Source organism: Rana temporaria, chromosome 5 (assembly GCF_905171775.1).
Source record: "Rana temporaria chromosome 5, aRanTem1.1, whole genome shotgun sequence".
Classification (NCBI taxonomy): Eukaryota; Metazoa; Chordata; class Amphibia; order Anura; family Ranidae; genus Rana; species Rana temporaria.
Window position 1 is genome coordinate 205286562 of NC_053493.1, and position 23066 is coordinate 205309627.

The 23066-nt window shown below is 44.2% G+C and overlaps 1 protein-coding gene across 1 annotated transcript in view; it reads left to right on the forward strand.

Moving 5' to 3' along the window:
* Window positions 1-23066, forward strand: part of LOC120940565 (dynein heavy chain 5, axonemal-like) — a 445728-nt gene that overhangs the window by 31535 nt on the left and 391127 nt on the right. Inside the window, exons 3-9 of the mRNA XM_040353506.1 lie at window positions 2758-2855; window positions 3029-3217; window positions 4870-4944; window positions 5046-5147; window positions 10141-10212; window positions 16166-16267; window positions 22598-22784. Coding sequence (XP_040209440.1) covers window positions 2758-2855; window positions 3029-3217; window positions 4870-4944; window positions 5046-5147; window positions 10141-10212; window positions 16166-16267; window positions 22598-22784 — 825 coding nt within the window. The remainder of the gene's footprint in view (window positions 1-2757; window positions 2856-3028; window positions 3218-4869; window positions 4945-5045; window positions 5148-10140; window positions 10213-16165; window positions 16268-22597; window positions 22785-23066) is intronic.

Below are 23066 nucleotides of genomic sequence, written 5' to 3' on the forward strand. Positions count from 1 at the left end.
TGAGCAAGCAAGGGGGCACTCGTTCAGGGTCACTTCTAATGCTGTCACAGCAGATTCTGTCCTGGGCAGAAATCGATGTCGCTTCAATCAGAGCAGTCCACATCGGGGGTTCAGAGAATACGCTGGCGGACTATCTGAGCAGAGTGAGCGTCGGTTCCAGCTGTTGGGAGCTACATCAAGGCACGTTCCCGGGAGATTGTGCTAAGAAGGGGTCTTCCTGCAATGGATCTTTTTGCCTCCAGTCTCAACAGAAAGCTGCCGGCATTTTTCTCACTGGAGAGAGAGACAGGGTCCTTGGGGACAGATGCTCTTTCCTTCCCGTGGGATTTCGCTCTGGCCTACACCTTCTCTCCTTTTCCCCTCTTGCCTCTGATAGTTTGGAAAATTATTCAGGATCGGGCAGAAGTGGTTCCGATTTCCCCCTGGTGGCCCAGGAGGAGTTGGTTTTCCTCTCTGAAGACCCTCTTTGTGGATCTTCCCTGGCCCCTACCAGATCTGAAGGGTCTACTCCATCAGGGACCAGTGTTGCACCCAAGCCCTCAGACCTTCCATTTGACAGCCTGGAGGCTCAATCTTACAGTTGAGAGGGTGTTCAGAGAAAGTTATTCATACTGTCCTGGACAGCTGCAAGTTGGTCACAAGGAGAATCTATGGGAAACTTTGGAAAACTTATTTCCTGACAAAGGAAATCCAGTTTAGATTCTTTTTCCACTCCCTGTGTATTGGATTTTTTTGTACAAAGGAGTAGAGAAAGGTCTATCTGTCAGCACTCTTAGGGTTCAGATTGCGGCCCTGTCTGTGTTTTCAGACAAGAGGCTAGCGGAAGATCCTTTAGTCAGGAGGTTCCTTTCAGCCAGATCTAGACATGCCCCCAGGATCGTCAAACATGTGCCTCCTTGGGATCTGTCATTAGTGTTAAATGCTCTAACAAAGGCTCCTTTTGAGCCTTTGCATAAAGCTTCCCTGAAATGTATTTCCATAAAGATTTCCTTCCTTTTAGCTATTGCGTCAGAGAGAAGGATTTCTGATATGCAGTCCCTTTCTTGTAAAGACCCCTTTCTGAGGATTCTAGAGGACAGGGTAGTGATTATGCCTGATCCTTTCTATTTGCCCAAAGTATCTTCAAACTTTCATAGGTCCCAGGAAGTAGTCCTGCCTAGTTTCTGTACCTCTCCCAAGAATGCAGAGGAGGAAATATTTAGTTTTTTTTAGACGTAAAGAGATGCTTTCTGCTTCACCTAGAGAAATCCAGTGGGCTTAGGAGTTCCTACCAGTGGCTCCAAGAAGGGGTCTAAAAGCTCTATTGCTAGATGGATTAGGAAAGCTATTTGAAGCTTACAAAGCGTCAGGTCTTATCCCTCATTCTATGAGATCCATGGCTACGTCGTGGGCAGCAAAAGCGGGGAGGAAAAATGGGAAGAAATTTCTAAAGCTGCCGTCTGGTCCTCCTCTCATGCATTTGTCAAACATTATAGAGTTCAGATGCTTTCCTGCCAGGACCTTTCCTTTGGTAGGAAAGTGCTTCAGGCTGTTGACTCTCCCTAAGGTCCTATCTTGCTTATCCTCTCAAGTAGCTGTCCCGGGAAGGTGAGGGGGGAAAACCCCCGTTAGTCTTACCGGTAACGGTATTTCCAGGAACCTTCCAGGAAATCATCTATATTCCCATCCTATTCTACTTTCACCTGGTGGTGGTGTTTTGTTATGTTTTTATGTTTTTTCCTCTGCCAAGTGCACTTGGAGGTTTGCTTGATCTTCTAAACAACTGAGGGCCAGAGGAAAGGCAGGGGCCTTTTAAATTGTATCTGATTTGTGTTTCCTGTAGAGGGCGGAGCCAATCATCTCTTAAGTCAGTGTTTCTCAACTCCAGTCCTCAAGGCGCCCCAACAGGTCATGTTTTCATGATTTCCTTCAGATGAAATGGCAGTGGTAATTACTAAGGCAGTGAAACTGATCAAATCACCTGTGCAAAATAATAGAAATCCGGAAAACATGACCTGTTGGGGTGCCTTGAGGACTGGAGTTGAGAAACACTGTCTTAAGTAGCTGTCCTGGAAGGTTCCTGGAAATACCGTTATGAACAGGGGTTTTTATTGTGGCTACTGGAACACATCTACCTGCATATGCATGCTTTTATGCAAGTTTTGTTGCGTTTATACGTGTACATGCATTTTTCTGGTGTTCAAAAGCTCCTTACAGAATTTTTTTCTACAAGAGGTGGCTGTTCAAATACTCCTGTAAACGCTTATGTATGCATTGCCACATAGACTAACACAGAAGTGTATTTATAGGCATACAACAAAAAAAAAAAGCAGAACGCCTGTAAGAATGGCGTTTATATTAAGCTGGAGCTTTAGGCTGCATTCACATGGATGTAATAATTATATTGATCTTATTGGCCATGTTTTTTTACTAGTACAAAAATTCCTGCAAAATGATCAGTAAATACTTGCGTTAAATTGTCCTGTTTTGTCCCCCCCTAATACTTGCATCTGGCATACATGTATAACTTTGTTCTCAGGTGCAGATTTTTGGATTTTGTGTTACGGATCTGAATTCAAAGCATGTTTATGCACCTATGTGAATATCTCAGTTGAAATCAACGCAGCTATGTTCAGATCCATAAATATAAAATGTTCGCAAATGTTTTTTTACGAGTGTGAATTAAAGTGAAAAAATGTCATAGTTGTACTTTTTTCCCTTCGGTCTTAAAAATATACAGGCTTTATATCTTTCTTTTCTTTTTTTTTTTCCTTCTAGAAGAGGGAAAAGGTCAGAGACGAAGGGGTGCAGTAAAAAGACCTAGCATAGCGCCGGGATCGGCTAATACCGTATCGTCTCCGACTACATTAATCCCAGTAAGTAGCCTTAGATTTATGTACATCCTGCAAAACCAACTGTTACCTGTATTTATACTTCAACAATATCATTAAAATTTACCATTGGTAAAATTAGACTAAGATTGCTGCCTGTAACAAAATAATAAAATAATAAAAATTCTACCAGATGTAATAAAATGTTTTTTTTACAGCCCACAGGGAAAAAGAATAATGTGCTTTCTAATGAAGCCAGAAAAGAAATGGCAAAACTTGCTAAAGTTACAAAGGATGAACGGAGAGCTCAGCTGGATGCGAGGCACAAGTATTTGGTCTCTAAATTGGCTGATGGTCTGGGAATTGGGGAAAATGAAGTGGAGGACTTTCTGATTTCCGATGATAAGGTAAAATATTAATGCTATCCTGCCATCTAGTGGTAAAAGCTTGGTACTAGCATCGTATTAAGTGACCTTTTTTGTAAAAATTATCACAGTTCACTGGAAAAAACATTGTCTTATTTGTCTTTCACACTTATAAGACTTTTTAAAACCATGTGTAGAGGCCCGAACTGGATCTAGACAGGTCACTGCAAGACGCATAGAAAACAATGGCTTTCTATGTGCATTGTTTGCACCACAATGTTGTGTAAGTGCTCATTGCAGCGTGTTGTGCTAAAATGCATTTTAACACATCGCAGCACACATGATTTCATGTAAACACAACAGAACTGAAAGTAAAGCTGAAAAAAAAAATTGTATTTGGACCCTTCTGGGGACCTGTAACTTCACAATTGATGACATGAAAACTCATGCTAATGTGCATAAAAGATGCAAAGCAATGTGCATGAAAATGGTTTCTAAATGCAAATAGACGTGCATGCATTTTCAAAGTGTTGTGGTGAGTATGGCATGAAAGGACCCCTAGGGCTCATTCACACCAGCAGCCACACATCACACTCTTTACTTTTTTTTTTCTTGAACTTTAATGAAATGTCACAAGTACATTTCATTTCATTAAGTTTGATGGGTATCAGCGCAGTGGATTGCATTGCACCATGCTGTATTTTTTCAGCACACATCACCATTGGTATGAACTAGCCTGATACGAAACTAGGCTTCTTTTTTTTATTTATTTTTATTGCATCCTACTTGCCACAATTGGCTGCACAAAAAGAAATGTGTCCATCAATGGACAGGGCTTGGCTTATGAGATGCAGGGCCACCTTCTTTTAGTAATGCAATGTACAAATCATTATTTATGGCTGCTAGCATTTAGTCCTGGTTCACACTAGTGCGATTTCAGATGCAACTTGAGTTGCACATAATTGCATGACAATGGGTCACATTGTTTTAAATGCTGCCTGTTCATTTTAATGCAGCGCAGAGCAGCACCGTTTTGGAAAAGGGTCCTGTGCTATTATAGCATGATTCTGACTGTATAGCATGTGCAAACCACATCCAAATAACACCCAAGCTGCATCACATAGTCTGATGCAGCTGTGCAAACCTAGCCTTAATGGATAGCTTTTGAACCAAAACCCCTACTTAAAAATGCAGTGTTATGTGTAAAGAAATAGCATTTTAAGAGAAAAATGTTCTTACACCCCAGCTTCCACCCGCGGTGCTGGAACACATGGTTGAAAAGTCTTCTTGTAGAGTTCGGATCCGCTTCTTTTGATACTTGCTGAGAAGGGAGGGTAATCATCCTTGCACGGAGGTGCCATAGGAAGATGCCAGAGTTTAAGATATTTATCTTCTAATGTGTGATACATGTTTTATACATGTAACCCTGGGATTTTAAAAATAAGTGGACCTTTTCTGCTTGTATGGTAGATATGCAGTTGACCACTCAGTCATATGATCTGCATATGTAAACTTCAGTAAAAAAATAAAAATAATCACGGATAAACTGACCAGTCAAAATATACTAATCATGTTGACAAGAGCTTTTTTTTTTTTGTGCTCAGAAGAGTTCCATCATTTTCAAAATGTCAGTGTCTTATAGTTTCATGATTTAGGAGTATACACTAAATAAGCTTTAATGTTTTCATTTTCAGTTCAGTTTATTAGCTGATTTCTTTGCTGCAAATGGATCTAAAAAGCTCATCTTCTTTTATCAAGAAGTTGCTCAGGTATGTGTCCTCCTTTTTTTGTTTTCTTATTTGCTCATGCGTATTACCCAGTAGTCAGTTTACATTGTCATTGAAATATGTTTTCTCATTGCCTCTTCTAGCCAACCAAGGCAAATATTCCTGTGTGGGCAGATCCAGCAAATCTAAATTCCTCATATCCCCATGTCCAGAAGAAACTTTTTATTACAATGGACTCCAGTGAGGTAAACTTTCTGCTTTATTTAGTAGACCTAGTGTGATTTGTTGCTTGTGCTGCTTTTTGCATTGTATTCTTCTAATGGAACCCAGCGTGTAAAAATACCCAGCCTGGTAAAAACGATAGAAGTAGGTGAAGGGATTAAAGAAATGAGAATGGTGGATTCAGGGTTAACTGGTACTGGAAACAGTCCTGCTCCCATAAACAAAACTAATTTGCCAGAGTGGGTATAGTACACCCGGATAGGCCTCTCTCACCAGCCTAGCAGCCAGAGTGTCACTCGGAAACTTTAGGTTGAAGTCTCTGCCACAGACCCCTTCTAAAGGTGGAGATAATCTCGGTCTGAAATCCTTCTCAACTGGATTTAGCACCCGGATCTCCTTGTTACAGCTTTAGTTACATCAGGAAACCATCGTCCAGCCTCTCAGATACGAAGTGTCCTTCGATGAGCAGACACGCCTCTCCTGTGACACCGGCCTCATGCTCGGTGTCCCTCAGACAGGTTCTCCATCGACTGGCTTCCTCCCAATTTGGACTGATGGCACAGGACCACTTGCAATTTGTAGACTCAGTCTGCCTACCGAGTCTACAAAGTAAATTAGTGCTCCGGGCCAACGTGGTCCCGGAGCCAGGAACGCTGCGACACACACCCCGGCCAAGAGGGCCACACACGTGGTGGTGGGACGACTGCCCAGGTGGAGAGCGGTGGGGCGACGACGCCCAACCAATGGCATCTGCCCCCTAAATACCCCTCCCCAGCATGCTCAGCGAGGCGATCAACCCTCCTGATTGGCTGCCGAGGAGAAGTATCCACACGACCCTGACTCCTACTGCTGCCACCTTCCGTCTGGGGGTTGCCTGAAGTCCCCCATACAGCAGCACGGGCACACAGTACAGCCAGAGCTGGAACATAGGCCTCAAATTTAGCTAAATAAACATGGTCAGAGTCAATTAACTCTCTGATCCCCCTCTACTAAATTTACAATAGCACCTGCCATGAAAATAGACAGGCGCTACACATGCATAACCTGAAATGGAAGGTACACTGGAATTGATGGGCTGAAGCCAACAGCTTGCAAATTAATGTAATTACAATAAAATACAAAATAACTGACTTCTATCTAAGGCAGCCCATAGATGAGGCTTTTTTTTCTTCATTCAACCAGCAGCACCTATTCATTTTCAAGGGTTTCAATTGATTACAGTAAGAATACCTGGCAGTTTAAACATCTGATGAGTCAGTACTGTGGCATAACCTACACCATGAAGACAAAAAAACATCCAAAGCAACTACATAAGTGACTGAAAATGTCACCTACCTTCCCCACTCCAGCGCCAGATCTGTCTTCCAAGGCCATGGGCACTTTTTGGTATTGTCTGGGGTGTCCTGGATATGTCATGTGACCACGGGCATATCTACTACGAGGCAAACAAGGCTTTTGCTCTGGAAGGCATTTTTCAGGAAAGGGGGGTATAGACCAGGCAGAAGGGGACACTACAAGGGCAGCAGGGAAACCGTTGCATCACTACAGGGCTGTGGGGGTGCGCACCGCACCCAGGTGACCCCTGCCAGAGGGGTGACACTAGGGGTGGCGGCAGACTGACCGTTTGGTGACAGGGGAGCGAAGCGGAAGCAGGAGGCAGTGGTGGCTGCAGTCTCTAAACCCAGAAGTAGCTCAATTGGCAGAGAAGTTCAGAGTCCCGGGCTGTGCTTGTGCCTCTTTGGTGGGAGAGAGTCTCCTGGTGTGGTATGGGGGGGGATAAGGGAGCCCTCCTCTTTCTCCCCCCCACCTATTTCCCCCTCCCTCTCTAGCCCCCACCTCTTTCCCCATCCCTCTCTTGCCCCCCACCTCTTTCCCCCTCCCTCTCTTGCCCCCCACCTCTTTCCCCCTCCCTCTCTTGCCCCCCACCTCTTTCCCCCTCCCTCTCTTGCCCCCCCACCTCTTTCCCCCTCCCTCTCTCGCCCCCCCCACCTCTTTCCCCCTCCCTCGCCCCCCCACCTCTTTCCCCCTCCCTCTCTACCTCTTTCCCCCTCCCTCTCTCTCTTCCCCCCTGGGGACCCCGGGACTTGGGCTCTACCTCCAGGCTGGGAGCAGAGGGAGAGGAAGCTTAAAGGGGTTTTTTTTTTTCTAAACAGGTTCCTTTAAGCTAGTGCATTGTTGGTTCACTTACCTTTTCCTTCCATTTCCCTTCTAAATATTTTTTTTCTTTGTTTGAATTTCTCACTTCCTGTTTCTCCTCAGAAAGCTTTCCACCATCATCCGAGCGGTGGAAAGTCATTTAGAACAGCTTACTGAACACCTTGCTGAGGAGGAACAGGAAGTGAGAAATTCAGACAAATAAACAATGCACTAGCTTAACCACTTGCCCACCGCCTCATGTCAAAAAGACGTCCTGTTTTTAAAGATATATATCTCGGTAACGGCAGCAGCTGCTGCCACAACCGAGGTATGCATCTTTAGTGCCGACGGTCCTGTAAACGATAACGGCGGTCTCCGCGGCGTATTCGCCGCAGGATCACCGTTATCGGTGGCGGGAGAGGGCCCCCCCCTCCCGCCGCTCTCCCGCGCCTTCCGCCGCTTACCGTAGCCGTCGGTAGCGGCGAAGGCAATCGGGTCCGTTCGGCAAGTAACTGGGGACGAGACTGAAGGAAAAATCTCCTTCGCCCGTCCCCATAGTTCTGCTGGGCGGAAGTGACGTCAAAACGTCAGTCCCGCCCAGCGTCTTAAAGCAACAATTTTTTTTCTGTCATTTAAAAAAATGACAGTTTAATTTTTTTTTCTTTTTTTGCATTTAAGCCTAAATATGAGATCTGAGGTCTTTTTGACCCCAGATCTCATATTTAAGAGGACCTGTCATGCTTTTTTCTATTACAAGGGATGTTTACATTCCTTGTAATAGGAATAAAAGTGATATATTTTTTTTTTTTTATTTCAGTGTAAAAAATTATAAAAATAAATAAAAATAAATAAGAAAACAATTTTTTTTTTTTAAAAACGCCCCGTCCCGACGAGCTCGCGCGCAAAAGCGAACGCATACGCGAGTAGCGCCCGCATATGAAAACGGTGTTCAAACCACACAAGTGAGGTATCGCCGCGATCGTTAGAGCGAGAGCAATAATTCTAGCCCTAGACCTACTCTGTAGCTCAAAAAATGCAACCTGTAGAATTTTTTAAACGTGGCCTATTGAGATTTTTAAGGGTAAAAGTTTGACGCCATGCCACGAGCGGGCGCAATTTTTAAGCGTGTCATGTTTGGTATCATTTTACTCGGCCTAACATTATCCTTCACAATATATAAAAAAATAGGGCAAAAATTATTGTTGTCTTATTTTTTAATTCAAAAAAGTGATTTTTTCCCCAAAAAAGTGCGCTTGTAAGACTGCTGCGCAAATACGGTGTGACAAAAAGTATTGCAATGACTGCCATTTTATTCCCTAGGATGTCTGGGGGTTCTGATTAATTTTCTAGCAAAAAAATTGTGATTTTCACATGAAGGAGAGAAGTGCCAGAATAGGCCCGGTGGTCAAGTGGTTAAAGGAACCTATTTAGAAAATAAAAAACGAACCTTTACAACCCCTTTAAGAGAGGAATCTCCATTACCTTTGTACATCTGGGCTAGCGTGGGAAGATCTGATCAGATGGAGGTCCGAACAGGAGTCTTGCTCAGTGCAGCTTTAAGCAAATGAGGGTGCGAGTACCTCATACATGGGGAAAGACTGCCAGACGTAGGATACTTTCCAAAAACAGCATTGTGCTAAATCCTGATAACATGTTCTAGGAAGTTCTTCAGAGCAGCTAAGAGGGCTGGTAGGATCTTCAAGTGTCAAAACGGAGTGAGGTTCTGCTGAAAAAATGCAATATTACTGCATACAGAGGGGATTTTGTGCTATTTCACTAAAGGGGACAGAGTTGCTAGTTCGTAAAGAACTTTCCCACTGATCCATAGAGACTGAGTACAGTCTAGGATCTTCATCTCTTTTTGTACTTGGAGAAAGAAGTTTTTTCCACATCTGTTCTTCAAGTAGTTGGACATCCCATTATATTTCCTATACCCTATCCAAGTTGTTTTCCCCAATAAAATAACAAAAAAAAGCTCATGGACTGATCTCTTGTGTCTGGATGCAAGTTGGAAATGCGCGTTGCCTGGTTGGACAGGAATAGAGGGGGAACCAGTAACAAGGGGCTCCTGCGTGGGTAGTGCTACAAATACAACATGGAAAGTACCTTTAGTACATTGAAAATCTTGAAAAATAATCAAAACACTAACACAGCAATCCTTATGAGAAACATGCGGCTACATAAGTATACTGTTTTTTTTTATATTTTTATTTTTAATTATTCGTTTAATTTAATTGTTTCTGTGTGTGGTGTAAAGTATGACTAAAAGCAAAACTTATTTTTCTTTAGCTTTGGACAGAGTAGAAAGGGATTAGAACATGTGTTTGTCCTGTTTACCGACTTTGGGATGTCCCCCAAACAATAATAGAGGGGGGGGGATTTTCCAATGTGGGCAATAGTGCTAGTGACCAGAAGGACCCAGTGGATTCCCTTAATTTGCAGGGATTTTTTCTCACTTCCTATTTTGGCTATGTTATAACCCTCCCTTACGCTATCCAAAATTAGTGCAAAAGATTTGCCTATAATTCTACTATTTAAGTATTTTGGATTTTATTATACTGCAGAGGCAGTTCATTGCAAAATAAACAGCAATTGGCAACTGCCAAGCTTTGTAAAGTGGTGAAGAATAAACTCTGTCTGTATAATTTATTTAAATGAAAAGAAAAGAAATCTTGAGAATAGATACCTTATTTTTTTGCTGATGGTCAATAACAGAAACAAGTAAACATAAATTAGTAAATTTTTCATAGCATGTGAAAAATAGGTGTAGGGAGGGGCTTTGAACTCATCACCCCTACAGGGGTTTTACCATTAACCGATGCTGTGGGAAAGGTGTTTAATGTCTACCTAAGTTTGTAATTGATGTATGTTTTCTTTCAGGGACTGACAGGGACCTGCCTTTTCTTTTTGCGCACAACAGATAAAGCAATTTCAACAGCCAACGTTGTCCAGGTGAGCCACAATACTTATTTATTTTTCATACATCACAGGACACAGAGCTGCCATAGTAATAACTATGTGGGTTATAGGCCACCTTCAGGTGATGGACACTGGCACGCCCAAGACAGGAAGTCCCCTCCCATACGGGGAGTACCTCCGTTTTCTCGCCAGTGTCTAAGGTGTTGGTCACGGTTAAAGAAGTGCTATGAAGAGCTCCGCTGGAAAGATCCTTCTGGATCAAGCAAGCTATGCAACCGGATCCATTTAAAGTGCCATTGAGGCCAAAGTGGATGGTACCCTGGCCTCGGAGAAGAAGAACAAAGTTTTGCCTGTAATGCCTCTCTTAGGAGGACTGGACCCTGAAAAAACAGTCCTTTTGGTTATGCATCAGATACCAAAGTTGTTTCTGGCAGGGTGCGGTACAGGTCCAGGGGAGTGGAAGCCCTGTTAAGAGACCTGGTCCTTAGGCTCGATTCACACCTATGCATGTTTTTGCAGTGCATTTTGCGGTGCTTGCTGCGTTTTTTGACTTGCGTTTTTGCTGCGTTTTAATTTTTTTTTCTTACATCAATTTTTATTTTTTTACATTTCATTTAAAAAGCAGGTTAAAAAAATGAAAATAAAAACGCAAAACGCAAATCGCGGCAACAACGCGTCAAAATCGCGGTACTTGCGTTTTGGATGAGGGTCCATTGACTAATATTACATGCAAAACGCTGCTTTTTGCGGGAAAAAAGTCCCCGGCCCTTTCCAAAAACGCAGAGGCACAAAAAAGCATGGATGTGAACATGTTCCATAGGAACCCATGTTAAAAAATTTCCCTGCTTTTCTGCAAAATGCACCAAAAAATGCATTAGTGTGAATCGAGCCTTAAAGATCTTTTGACACAGCCCACCGTGATGGGTGGAGATTGGTTCTGGTTGTTTTGTCAGCAGAATCCTGCTGCAGGAGAGGTAAGCGAAGATTCCTAAGGAACTTTAAGTTCACTTATGGATTTCTTCTATGAGTAAATGTGTCATGCCTAAATTTCGCCACTAGAGGGTGTGAAAGCAACATACCTGTTCCATGCTCCTCAGTGTGTCGCCTGATTCAGCAGGCTTGTGTGCAGGCTTTCTCCTGGGTGCAGTCTCAGCCATTTTGGGGGTTGATGTTGAGGGGGGATTGTAGGTCTCGAGCAGTGGGCTGCAGTGTTTGGGCTCCCCCCGGCAATCAGCGTGGTCCCCGTCTGTGAGGTGGCAGTATGGAGAGTCTCTCCCTCCATCCCCCATGCTAGGTCCCAAGCGGCGCTCACGGGAGGTATGGATTTAAATAAAGCCAGAAGGCATCCCGGGGAGGGCAGGAGGGGTGTGGCTTAGCGCGGCAGCATGTGCGTGGCTCGGCATCCATGTTTTCATACAGCGCAGGCGCAGGACTGCCTAATCTTTAAAGCCTTATCTCGGAAGAGGCATGGGCTGACGGAGGGACACAGGAGCGGTATGAGGGCATGTGAGTGGTGGATACAGGCACTCCCAATGACACATTGACTTTGCATCAGGCTGAACGATTGATAGCAGCATTAGTGTGCTGGACTATAGTTCAGCAGTGGATGCATCTTTAGTACCTCTGTTTTTGTGCTTAGGACTATGCCTTCCAGGAATTCGGGGACAAAAACTCCAAAAAAGGCTCCAAAGGCATCACCATCAGGCTCTGAGGTGCCATCCTCCCCAGAAATAAACAGGTGTGGCTGGCCAAGGTGAGCCATCAGGACTGTCAGGTGCTGCAGCCGCCTCCAGCCTTCCAGCCCCTGTCTATATTACTGAGGAAGTTATTTCCTCAGCTCTCATAGGGTTGGAAGAGCGGTTAACTTCTTTAATCGCAGTTTCTTCCCAGAGTGGGCGAAAGCGCTGTAGGTCTCCCTCCCCTGCCCCGAGCCCTCAAGCAAGAGAGCAGCAGTGGCCAGAGGAGTTACCCTCAGGGGACAGGGAAGAGGGGCTGAGGAATTGAGGAATCAACTGTAGAGGAACCCTTTTCAGCCTTGCAATCTGAAAAATTGCTAGTGCAATCCCTTACAGAAATGGTCCAGTCTGCGTTTAAGTTGCCCTTAACCGAATCAGCTGGAAGGCCTTTTTCTTCCTTGGATTCTTTAAGACCCTGCAGGCTCTGCATGCCTTTCCTGTCAATCCTTTGTTGGAACAACTTGTATATAAGGACTGGGATCACCCAGATAAGCATTTTCTTCCTCCTAAAAAGTTCTCTGTGCTTTATCCCATGGAAGAGGAATTCATCAAGAAGTGGAGTGTGCCAGCATTTGACGCTGCTATCTCCTGTGTGAATAAAAGTCTAACTTGTCAAGTGGACAATGTTCAAATGTTTAGGGATCCATAGGATAAGAGGCTGGAGTCTTTATTGAAAACCTCTTTTTCTATGGCAACTTCTGTAACTCAACCTGCAATAGCAGCTATAGGCATTTGTCAATCACTGAAAGATCAGGTAAAGCAGGTTCTCAAGGTTGTTCCTGCTCAGCTAACCCGGGACTTAGCTGAGCTGTCCAAAGGCATTATGTTTTGCAGTTGACGCTATTAAGGATTCTATTCATCAGGCCTTGCGCCTTACGCTCCTGTTGGTGCATATGCGTAGGATCCTGTGGTTAAAAAACTGGTCAGCCGAGGCGCCATGCAAAAAGCTTTTGGCTGGTTTTTCATTTCACGGGGAGTGGTTGTTCGGAGATGATTTGGACAGATACATCCAAAAGATTTCAAGTGGGAAAAGTACTCTTTTACCAGTTAAAAGAAGGAATAGATGTCCCTCTCCCGGGCCAGGGACATCAGCCTCTAGGCAGTCACGACGGCCTCTGCCGTCAGGTTCAAGAGGCAAAACTCAAGGTAAAGCCCAGGGACAGAAAGTCCCTGCAATGGGTGGCTGAGGTGACCTGGTCCTGGCAATGGGTGACTGAGCTGGCACCTGGTCCCTGCTGTGGGTGGCTGAGCTGGCACCTGGTCCCTGCTGTGGGTGGCTGAGCTGGCACCTGGTCCCTGCTGTGGGTGGCTGAGCTGGCACCTGGTCCCTGCTGTGGGTGGCTGAGCTGGCACCTGGTCCCTGCTGTGGGTGGCTGAGCTGGCCCCTGGTCCCTGTAATGTGTGGCTGAGCTGGCACCTGGTCAGTGTTACCAGTATTCAGTTACTGTTTTTTTAAATGCCACTCAGGGGTTAGCTGACTCAGGAGAGCACTGAGTGCACGGAGCAATACGTAGTGACGCCGTGTGGGCGTTGCTCCGTGCACTGGACATGGCGCAATGCTTCCTGGGGCTTCTTCTCCGTAGCCCGCTTCCCATGCCAACATGCCGCCATTACACAGTCTGACTATGCCGCCGTTAAGCAATCCGACATGTCGCCGTGAGCCCGCTGATGGCGCCGCCTGCCCGCCTGTCTGCTATCCGGTATGTTAAATGGCGGTGACGGGGGGGGGGCTGTCCATTCAATATTCGGACTATAAGACGCAGAGACTTTTTCCCCCATATATTTGGGGGGAAAAATTTTGTCTTATGGTCCGAAAAATACATTATGTCATAGGTAGAATTCTTGTCTTTCTACAGTTGGGCGTTGAAATTAAGCTGGCCTTGAGTACTATCAAAGGTCAGGTGTCTGTATTGTTTCAAATTCCGCTTGCTGCGCATTCTTTGGTTCGGGCCTTTATACAAGGGGTAACGTGGATCAATCCACCAGTTAAGTCACCCTTGTGTCCAAGGAATTTGAATTTGGTTTTGTCGGTATTGAAAAAACAGCCCTTTGAGCCTTTACGGCATATTCCCTTTGTCCATTTGACAAGGAATTTTTTTTTTCTGGTTGCTATATCCTCTGCTAGAAGGGTATCAGAATTGTCTGCTCTTTCTTGTAAAAAGCCATATTTAATTATTCACAAGGACAAGGTGGTGTTACGTCCTCATCCAACCTTTCTACCTAAGGTAGTGTTAGGTTTTAATTTGAACCAAGATATTCTGCCTTCATTTTTTCCAGAACCTCGTTCTGTGAAAGAAAAGTCATTACATTCTCTAGATGTAGTCAGAGCAGTTAAAGTCTATCTAAAGGCGACTGCTCAGATTCCGAAAACTGATGTTTTTGTTTGTACTGCCAGAAGGCCACAGGCGGGGCAGGCAGCGTCGAAATCTACTATTTCTACATGGATTCTGCAAGTTATTATTCAGGCTTATGGCTTGAAAAGGAAGGTTCCACCTTTTCAATTTAGAGCGCACTCCACAGCAGTTAGTGCTTCATGGGCGGTGCATCACCAAGCCTCCATGACTCAGATCTGCAAGGCCGCAACTTGGTTTTCAGTCCATACATTCACTAGATTCTATCAGGTAAATGTAAAAAGGCATGAGGATATTGCCTTTGGGCGCAGTGTGCTGCAGGCTGCAGTATAGGTCCTCACGTCTGGCGCCCTGCTTTATTTTTGTGTTTCCCTCCCCTCATATGGCATTGCTTTGGGACATCCAACATAGTTTTTACAATGGCAGCTCTGTGTCCCGTGATGTACGAAAAAGAAAATGGGATTTTCTTATAACAGCTTACCTGTAAAATCCTTTTCTTTGAGTACATCACAGGACACAGAGGTCCCACCCCTCTTCTTTGGATACTTATTGCTTGGCTACAAAACTACCTGTATGGGAGGGGTTATATAGGGGAGGGGACTTCCCATCTTTGGCGTGCCAGTGCCCATCACCTGAAGGTGGCCTATAACCCACATAGTTATTACTATGTCAGCTCTGTGTCCCGTAATGTACTCGAAGAAAAGGATTTTTAAAGGTAAGCTGTTATTAAAATCCTCCTATTTATCATGCTTTCTGTTTATGGAATATTCTTTTGCTAGTTGTCTCTTCTATTAATTAAAGCATTTTGTGCAAATACAGTTCTACTTAAGCTATTCTAGGCCACTTCAGTGTTACACTTTTTCTTACCTTCTGCAAATGTTTCACCTTAAAGCGGAGGTTCACCCAAATAACATGTATATAATATCATATTCTTTATACAACATGTACAGTATGCCCTTTTTTTTGGCTGTACATACCTTATTATGGCTATTTTCCACCCGGCTTTTGGGGGTACTCACTCCCGCGGGAGTAGGCGTTTCTATGCTGTGCCGCAATGTCATCTGTGACTTCGCCCAGATGATTGACGTCCCCCGGGGAACTTTTTCTCAAGGACGTCAATCATCTGGGCGAAGTCCCAGATGACATTGCGGCACAGCATAGAAACGCCTACTCCCGCGGGAGTGAGTACCCAAAAGCCGGGTGGAAAATAGCCATAATAAGGTATGTACAGCCAAAAAAAAAGGGCATACTGTACATGTTGATCCTTATATACATGTTATTTGGGTGAACCTCCGCTTTAAAGAGGTTGCAAAGGTTCATATTTTTTCACCTTAATGTATCCTATGCATTAAGGTGAAAAAACATCCAACAATACCGCCCACTTCCGAGCCCCCGTTATACTTACCTGACCCCTTGAAAGTCCTGCACTCGCCCCCCATATCCTCTTTGCCACTCAGCCTGGCCGTTGATTGGCTACACTGGATGGATTGAAAGCAATGCAGCCACAGGCTCGCGCTGCTGTCAATCACATCCAATGACGTGGGGCGCCGGGGGCGGGGCCGAGTGATAAAGTGAGTGGCAATAGCCCCTGGCTGTTTCACGGAATCACGCCCACAGGAACTCAACACCATGCAAACGGCCTCGCATTAAGGTGTTCAGTCCTTGCAGGGGGAGCCGAGACAGCCGCCGAGGGACCTCAGAAGACCAGGTTCCGGGGCCACTTTGTGGAAAACGAGCTGCAGAGTGGAGGCATGTATAATATGTTTGTTATTCAAAAAAACTTTACAACACCTTTTTAGTTTTAGCAATAATACAATAGGGCAATTGCAGACAAAAGACAGAATCCAAGTTATTCAATTGAATTATATCCCTTAAGTTTCATACCTTTATCTCTTACAGGAGGTCAACTTCAGCATGTTTGAATGTACAAATGGGAACATTCTCCAAGGACTTGAGATTTTACTGGCTCAGGTTTTGGTGCCAGCTCTTAAATGTCAAGAGGTATGCTCATACTGTCACCTGCAAAGTGATGTTTTTCTGTCATAACAATATTATTGCAGCATATATACTGTACACTGACCGGCCACTTTATTTGGTACACCTTGCTAGTACCAGTTCGGACCCATACTTGCCTTCAGAATTGACTTGATTATTTCGTGGCATAGATTCAACAAGGCGTTGGAAACATTCCTCATAGATTTTGGTCTATATTGACATGATAGCAGCACGCAGTTGCTGCAGATTTGTCGGCTGCACATCCATGATGCAAATCTCCCATTCCACCACATCCCAAAGGTGCTCTATTGGATTGCGATCTGGTGACTGTGAAGTACATTGGAGTTGAGTGAGCTCATTGTCATGTTCTAGAAACCAGTTTGAGATGATTTGAGCCTTGTGACCTGGTGCATTATCCTTCTGGAAGTAGCCATCAGAAGATGGGTACACTGTAGTCATAAAGGGATAGACATGGTCAGCAACAATACTTGGGTAGGCCGTGGCATTTAAACACAACCAAAGTGTGCCAAGAAAATGTCCCTCACACCATTACACCACCATCAGCCTGAACTGTTGATAGGCAGGATGGATCCACGCTTTCATGTGTACACCAAATTCTAACCCTATCATCTGAATGTTGCAACTGAAACTGAGACTCATCAGACAAATCAAAGTTTTTCCAATATTCTATTGTCCAATTTTGGTGAGCAGTGCAAACCACGTCTAGATGCCTAAATGCATTGAGTTGTTGCCGTATGATTGGCTGATTAGCAATTTGTGTTACCAAGCAATTGAACAGGTGTACCTAATAAAGTGTCTAGTGAGTGTATATGTATATGTAATTGCTTATTTACAGTACACTTCAAACTGTTTATCTATGCTAAAAAGATAGGGAGACGAGAAAAAATAACAGAAGAAAGTTCACTATGAGAATAATGGTTTAATTGGGATTGAAAAAATTGTATATATATATATATATATAAAAAAAAAATGAAGCAACTTCTCTGTTGAAGAAAATGCAATGAATTACTCCAAAAGCTTGATCAAGCATTAAGTAGAAACACATGTTGTGTGCTACATGTTTCTGCTGATCATTGCTTCCCAGATCAGGACCTTGGCTGCCAACCTGAGGTCAGACCCAAGCAGGTGGGCGTGTACCCAGCTAGTATTGACTCTAAAAAAGTACTTTCTAAAAAAAAAATATACATTTGTTCCGACTCAATCAGCCTCTTAAATACCCGTGCAAGAACAAATGAATCATGTGTAGTGATAAACTAAAGGCAGATTATTTGTTTTTTCCATTTTGGATGGCATAACCACTGTAAAGATTTTTGCCCCCTGTGTCCTGATCAATAGAGAGGGCACATCTGCCTAATGAAGGCACAAATGACAATAAATCCTGGCAGATGTTTCAATCCTTCTCAACTTCATCCAAAACAAGAACAAAAATTCTTTGCCTTAACCTCCCTAGCGGTATGATTCTTTCAGATTTTTGGTGCTGAAAGCGGTAATTGTTTTGCATGGAAATTTGGCGTTTTATATTGTAGGCCTGTAATTCTTATGCCTAGTACACACGAGAGGATTTTGATCTCATGGTTGTACTAACCATGAGATCAAAATCCCTGCGGAATTCCGTCCGCGGTGACGTGTCGCGCCGTCGCCGCGATGATGACGCGGCGACGTGTGCGACGCTGTCATATAAGGAATATTCCATGCATGCGTCGAATCATTACGACGCATGCGGGGGATTGATTCGGACGGATTGATCCGGTGAGTCTGTACAGACCAGCGGATCAATCCGTTGGAATGGATTCCAGCGGATAGATTTCTTAGCATGTCAAGAAATTTTTATCCGCTGGAAATCCATCCCCGGGGACAAAAATCCACGGAAACGGATCTGCTGGATCGTACACACCAGGGGATCTATCCGCTGGAGCCGGTCCGCGGATGAATTCTAGCGGATCGATCCTCTCGTGTGTATGGGGCCTTAGGAATAACTCACTTAAATCTGTCCAAACAAGAGTCTAGTAGATATCCGGTATGATAAAGTTTGAAACACAAAATCATAAATTATGATATAATTAACTATAAATAATTATAACAAATAAAAAATTATTCAATAATGTAATCAAATCAAAAACACTGAAATTTGCTCAGTTGCAGAATTGTCGCTGTCATTACTTTCAGTGTTTGATGACGAATTTCCCCCCCAAATCACTATCGCTCAATTCTGCAAGTGATTCTAATTTATTATCGCTCTTTTCTAGCTGGTCTAAAACCACTTTTGACATAACGGGACACGTTTTGGTTGCTATGGACAATCTACAGTTTCCAGGCAAAAAAATAACTGTATTTATAATATAAAAGTGCATGCAGGTCACTGGACAGACCACTAGGGACAAAAAGGGGCTTTGTAATTATTTTATACAGTACTGTAATCTGTAAGATTACAGTATGTGTTCTGTGTTTTAACTTTTTTGAATTTGGCGCAGATCTCCGCCCCCGTGCGTCGTAACGTCGCAGGGAACGGAGCTCGGCGGCACTCGGGGCACTGTGTGAATCGAGCGAGATGACAGCTCGCACACACAGCGGGGAGACATCGCAGGATCCAGGGGACAAGGTAAGTAACTCCCTGCTTGGATACTGCGATGCAATCCCGAGTCTGGCTTGGGGTTACCGCTATTGGTACTGAAATTCCACCCCTAGCCAGACTCTGGCTTACCGCCAGGGAGGTTAAAGGGGAGTTCCAACCTTTTAGTGTTTATTAAAAGTCAGCAGCTACAAAAAGTGTAGCTGCTGACTTTTAATAAACAGACACTTACCTGCTCCACGGACCAGAGACGCGGCCGCCTGGTGCTCCGATCCTCTCCCCCCTCTCCGGCCAGCGCCTCCATTCATAATGTGGGCACCCAGCAGGTGCCCACGTCTTTCTGGTCAATGAAGCTTCCAGCGGCTTTTGTATAGTCAGCAATTTAAGCGTCCTGAACAAATTCAGATAGCTAGATTCAGAGAGAGTTAGGCCGGCGTATCAGTAGATACGCCGACCTAACTCGGAATCTGCACCGTCCTAGGTTTAAGTGTATTCTCAAACTGACATACACTTAAACCTAGCTAAGATACGACAGCCTGCGCCGTCGTATCTTAGGGTGCAATATTTAGGCTGGCCGCTAGGTGGCTCTTCCGTTGCGTTCGGCGTAGAATATGTAAATGCCTAGATACGCCGATTCACGAACGTACGCGCGCCCGTCGCAGTAAAGATACGCCGATTACGTAAGGCGTTTTCCGGCGTAAAGTTATTCCATCAAATAGCTGGCCTAGTCAATGTTAAGTATGGCCGTCGTTCCTGCGTCAAAATTTGAAAATGTTACATTGTTTGCGTAAGTCGTCCGTGACAATACGTCCTTGCGGCGTACTTTGGCGCAATGCACACTGGGATATGTACACGGACGGCGCATGCGCCGTTTGTAAAAAAAAACGTCAATCACGTCAGGTCACCCCCATTAACATAAAACACGCCCCCTCATCCTAATTTGAATTAGGCGCGCTTACGCCGGCCCCATTTACGATACGCCGCCGTAAGTTAGGAGGCAAGTACTTTGTGAATACAGTACTTGCTTCTCTGACTTAAGGCGGCGTAGTGTAAATACGATACGCTACGCCGCCTTTCAGTTGCGGCGGCGTCTCTGAATCCAGCTAATAGTCTACAGATGTTTCCGGATGGAAAATATTTATCCTGTAAGGAATCTGTTGCCAGGAGTTTTCATGATAACCCTGGATCTCCAGGACGCTTATGTTTATGTACCAATCTGTCAGAGTCACTGAAGGTCCCTCAGATTTGCGATTCTCTTGGAAAATGGGCCAAGTCATTGCCAGTTCAATGCCCTTCCTTTTGGTCTCTCGGCAGCACCCAGAATTTTTACAAAAAACATAGCCGAAATCGTGGCCTTTTTTTCGGATACAGAGTGTATCAATTGTCCCATATCTAGACGATTTTTTGATCCTTGCTCGAGACAGAGTCCCTTGTTCAGGATCTGCAGTTGGTTTTACGGACCTTTCAGAAATTTGGGTGGAAAATCAACCAGTGAAAGTCTTGCCTGGTGCCCTCCCAGAGCATAATTTTCCTGGGTTACCTAATAGACTCTGTTGTCCAAAAGATTTTTCTTCCAGAAGAGAAGATTTTAAAAATTCTTCTCTCCGTGCAGGCCTTCAAGTTGCTCTGGCAAAAGACCTCCCTTCGGCGGATCATGCAGTTATTAGGGTTGATGACTGCGGCCATCCCAGGGGTGCCTTGGGCCCAGACACACTCCAGACCCCTTCAGGCGTTTCTTTTACTCCATTGGGATCGCAGGAAGAATTCTCTAGATCAGCTAATACAACTGCCAAGAGAGGATTTTCTCAATCTCTCCTGGTGGGAGCAGCGGTAACGCATGCAGGGAGGAAAGAACTGGGTACAACATGTTCCCGTAAAAATTACCACAGAAGCTAGTCTGTGGGGCTGGGGTGCTCACTCACAGGGCTACAGGCCCAGGGAGCCTGGTTGCCAGAGGAGGCAGGCCGCTCCTCAAATTTCAGGGAACCACTAGCTGTGGGGAAAGCTCTTAGGTCTTTTGAATAGACCCTCTCTTCCAGAGACATATTAATTTTCTCAGACAATGCCACAACTGTGGCGTACCTAAACAAGCAAGGGGGCACTTGTTCAAAGTCACTGCTAATGTTAACACAGCAGATTTTGTCCTGGGCAGAGATCAATGTCACTTCAGCCAGGGCAGACCACATCAGGGGGTCAGAGAATGCGCTGGTGGACTGAGTAGGGTGAGCATCAGTTCCAGCGGTTGGGAACTACATCAAGGCACATTCCGGGAGGTTGTGCCAAGATGGGGTCTTCCCACAGTGGATCTTTTTGCCTCCAGACTCAACAGAAAACTGCCAGCATTCTTCTCACTGGAGAGAGACGGAGTCCTTGGGGACGGATGCTCTCTCCTTCCCATGGAATTTCACTCTGGCCTACGTCTTCCCTCTTTTTCCCCTCTTACCTCTAGTAGTTTGGAAAATTATTCAGGTCCGGGCAGAAGTTGTTCTGATTGCCCCCTGGTGGCACAGGAGGAGTTGGTTTTCCTCTCTGAAGCCCCTCTGTAGATCCTCCCTGGCCCCTACCAGATCAAAAGGATCTGCTCCATCAGGGACCAGTGTTGCATCCAAACCCTCAGACCTTCCATTTGATGGCCTGGAGGCTGAGCGGCACATCCTACAGTTGAGGATAATACCTAGCCATGCTGAATCTCTACTTTTTCAGTCACATCTGCTATAATATTAATAGAGATTAGTTAGGAAGGGGTGGGTATTCAGTATCATCAATATGTGGCAAGATTAGATTTAAAACAGACTTCCTCCTGGACAACAATTAATAGCAATCCACCTGGGCAATAAATAAAGGTTCATGGATATGTTTGGATATAGCATAAACCTACAAATTTCACAACTCACTTTTGAGACAAATGCATAGCTATTCTTGTGGCATATTTATAATGAACGACATGTTTTCAAAAATAGATGCATTTTTCGCATTTTAAAAATAACCAACTAATTCGCTTCAGCTTTGTCCACAATATTGTAGAACATTTGTTTAACGTAGGGGTTTAAAAAAAGCCCAAATAAAGAACAGCCCTCTAAAAGATAAATCTTTTGGTGCCATACTTTTGTGTTGATTTACGCATTGCTTTACATTCTGTACATTCCCTGTTATCAAAATGCTTACAATCTAAGATACTAGGGCCAATATAAGACCCAAGCCAGTTAACCTTGAGGGTATGTTTTTGGAAACTGGAGTACCTGGAGAAAACCCACGCAAGCACAGGTGATTCTGTCCTGACTGAGATGTGATCTGGGGAGCCCAGTGCTGCAAGGCAGATGTGCTGAACTCATCTCTCCATAACTGTGCTTTCTCTTAATCAATGGCACTCAAATATGCTGTGCAGTAGACCAGTGGTTCTCAACTCTATCCACAAGTACCCCCAACAGGCCATGTTTTCAGGTTTCCATTTATTTTGCACAGGTTCTTTAAATCTGAATCGATGGTTTGGTATTTTAGACAGCTATATCATCTATGAGAAATTCCCCAAAATGTGGCCTTTTGGGTGTACTTGAGCACAGGGTTGATTTCCACTGCAGTAGATAGTAGAAAGAAGCCTGATACTAAACCTAATTTTGGTACTTGCATTGTTAGCAGTAACACAAATACTGATGTATAACTGAATATTGAGCTGTTTTTTTCCATCTACTTAGAGTTTACCTGTAGATTTCTCTTCTTATTTTTTACTTCATTTTGTACTAATTCAGAACTGGGGAGCTGTCAAAGATGGTCTACAAAATTCACAAATACAGGAGTTCTTGGACTCGTTGGACAAGTTTGTTACCACGTTGTCATCTGCAAAAAGCAATCTGGATGGAAAAATTGAGCTAAAGAAAGTAGACAATGACAATTTCCTTGATAGCTTGCAAAATCCTTCAGACTTCATAGCAGCAGGTTTGTGACATTGTTTATTATTTATTGGTGTAAAACTGAACAAAAAAATATTTTTCAGCCTGTTTGTTGGATGTATTTTTTTTTTCAATTTTCTTTAGCTGCAGAAATCTAACAATTCTTTAGCAGTATCAAGGCATGAGCAAATATTTGCCTTGCATAAGATGATAGACTGAAAATATGAAGAGTAGTATACAATTACTTTGAATTCCCTGTAGCTGCTTTGATTACGACTGTTCCACAGTCTTCTCCACCACTGTTTTGATGACCCAACATAATCTGTTG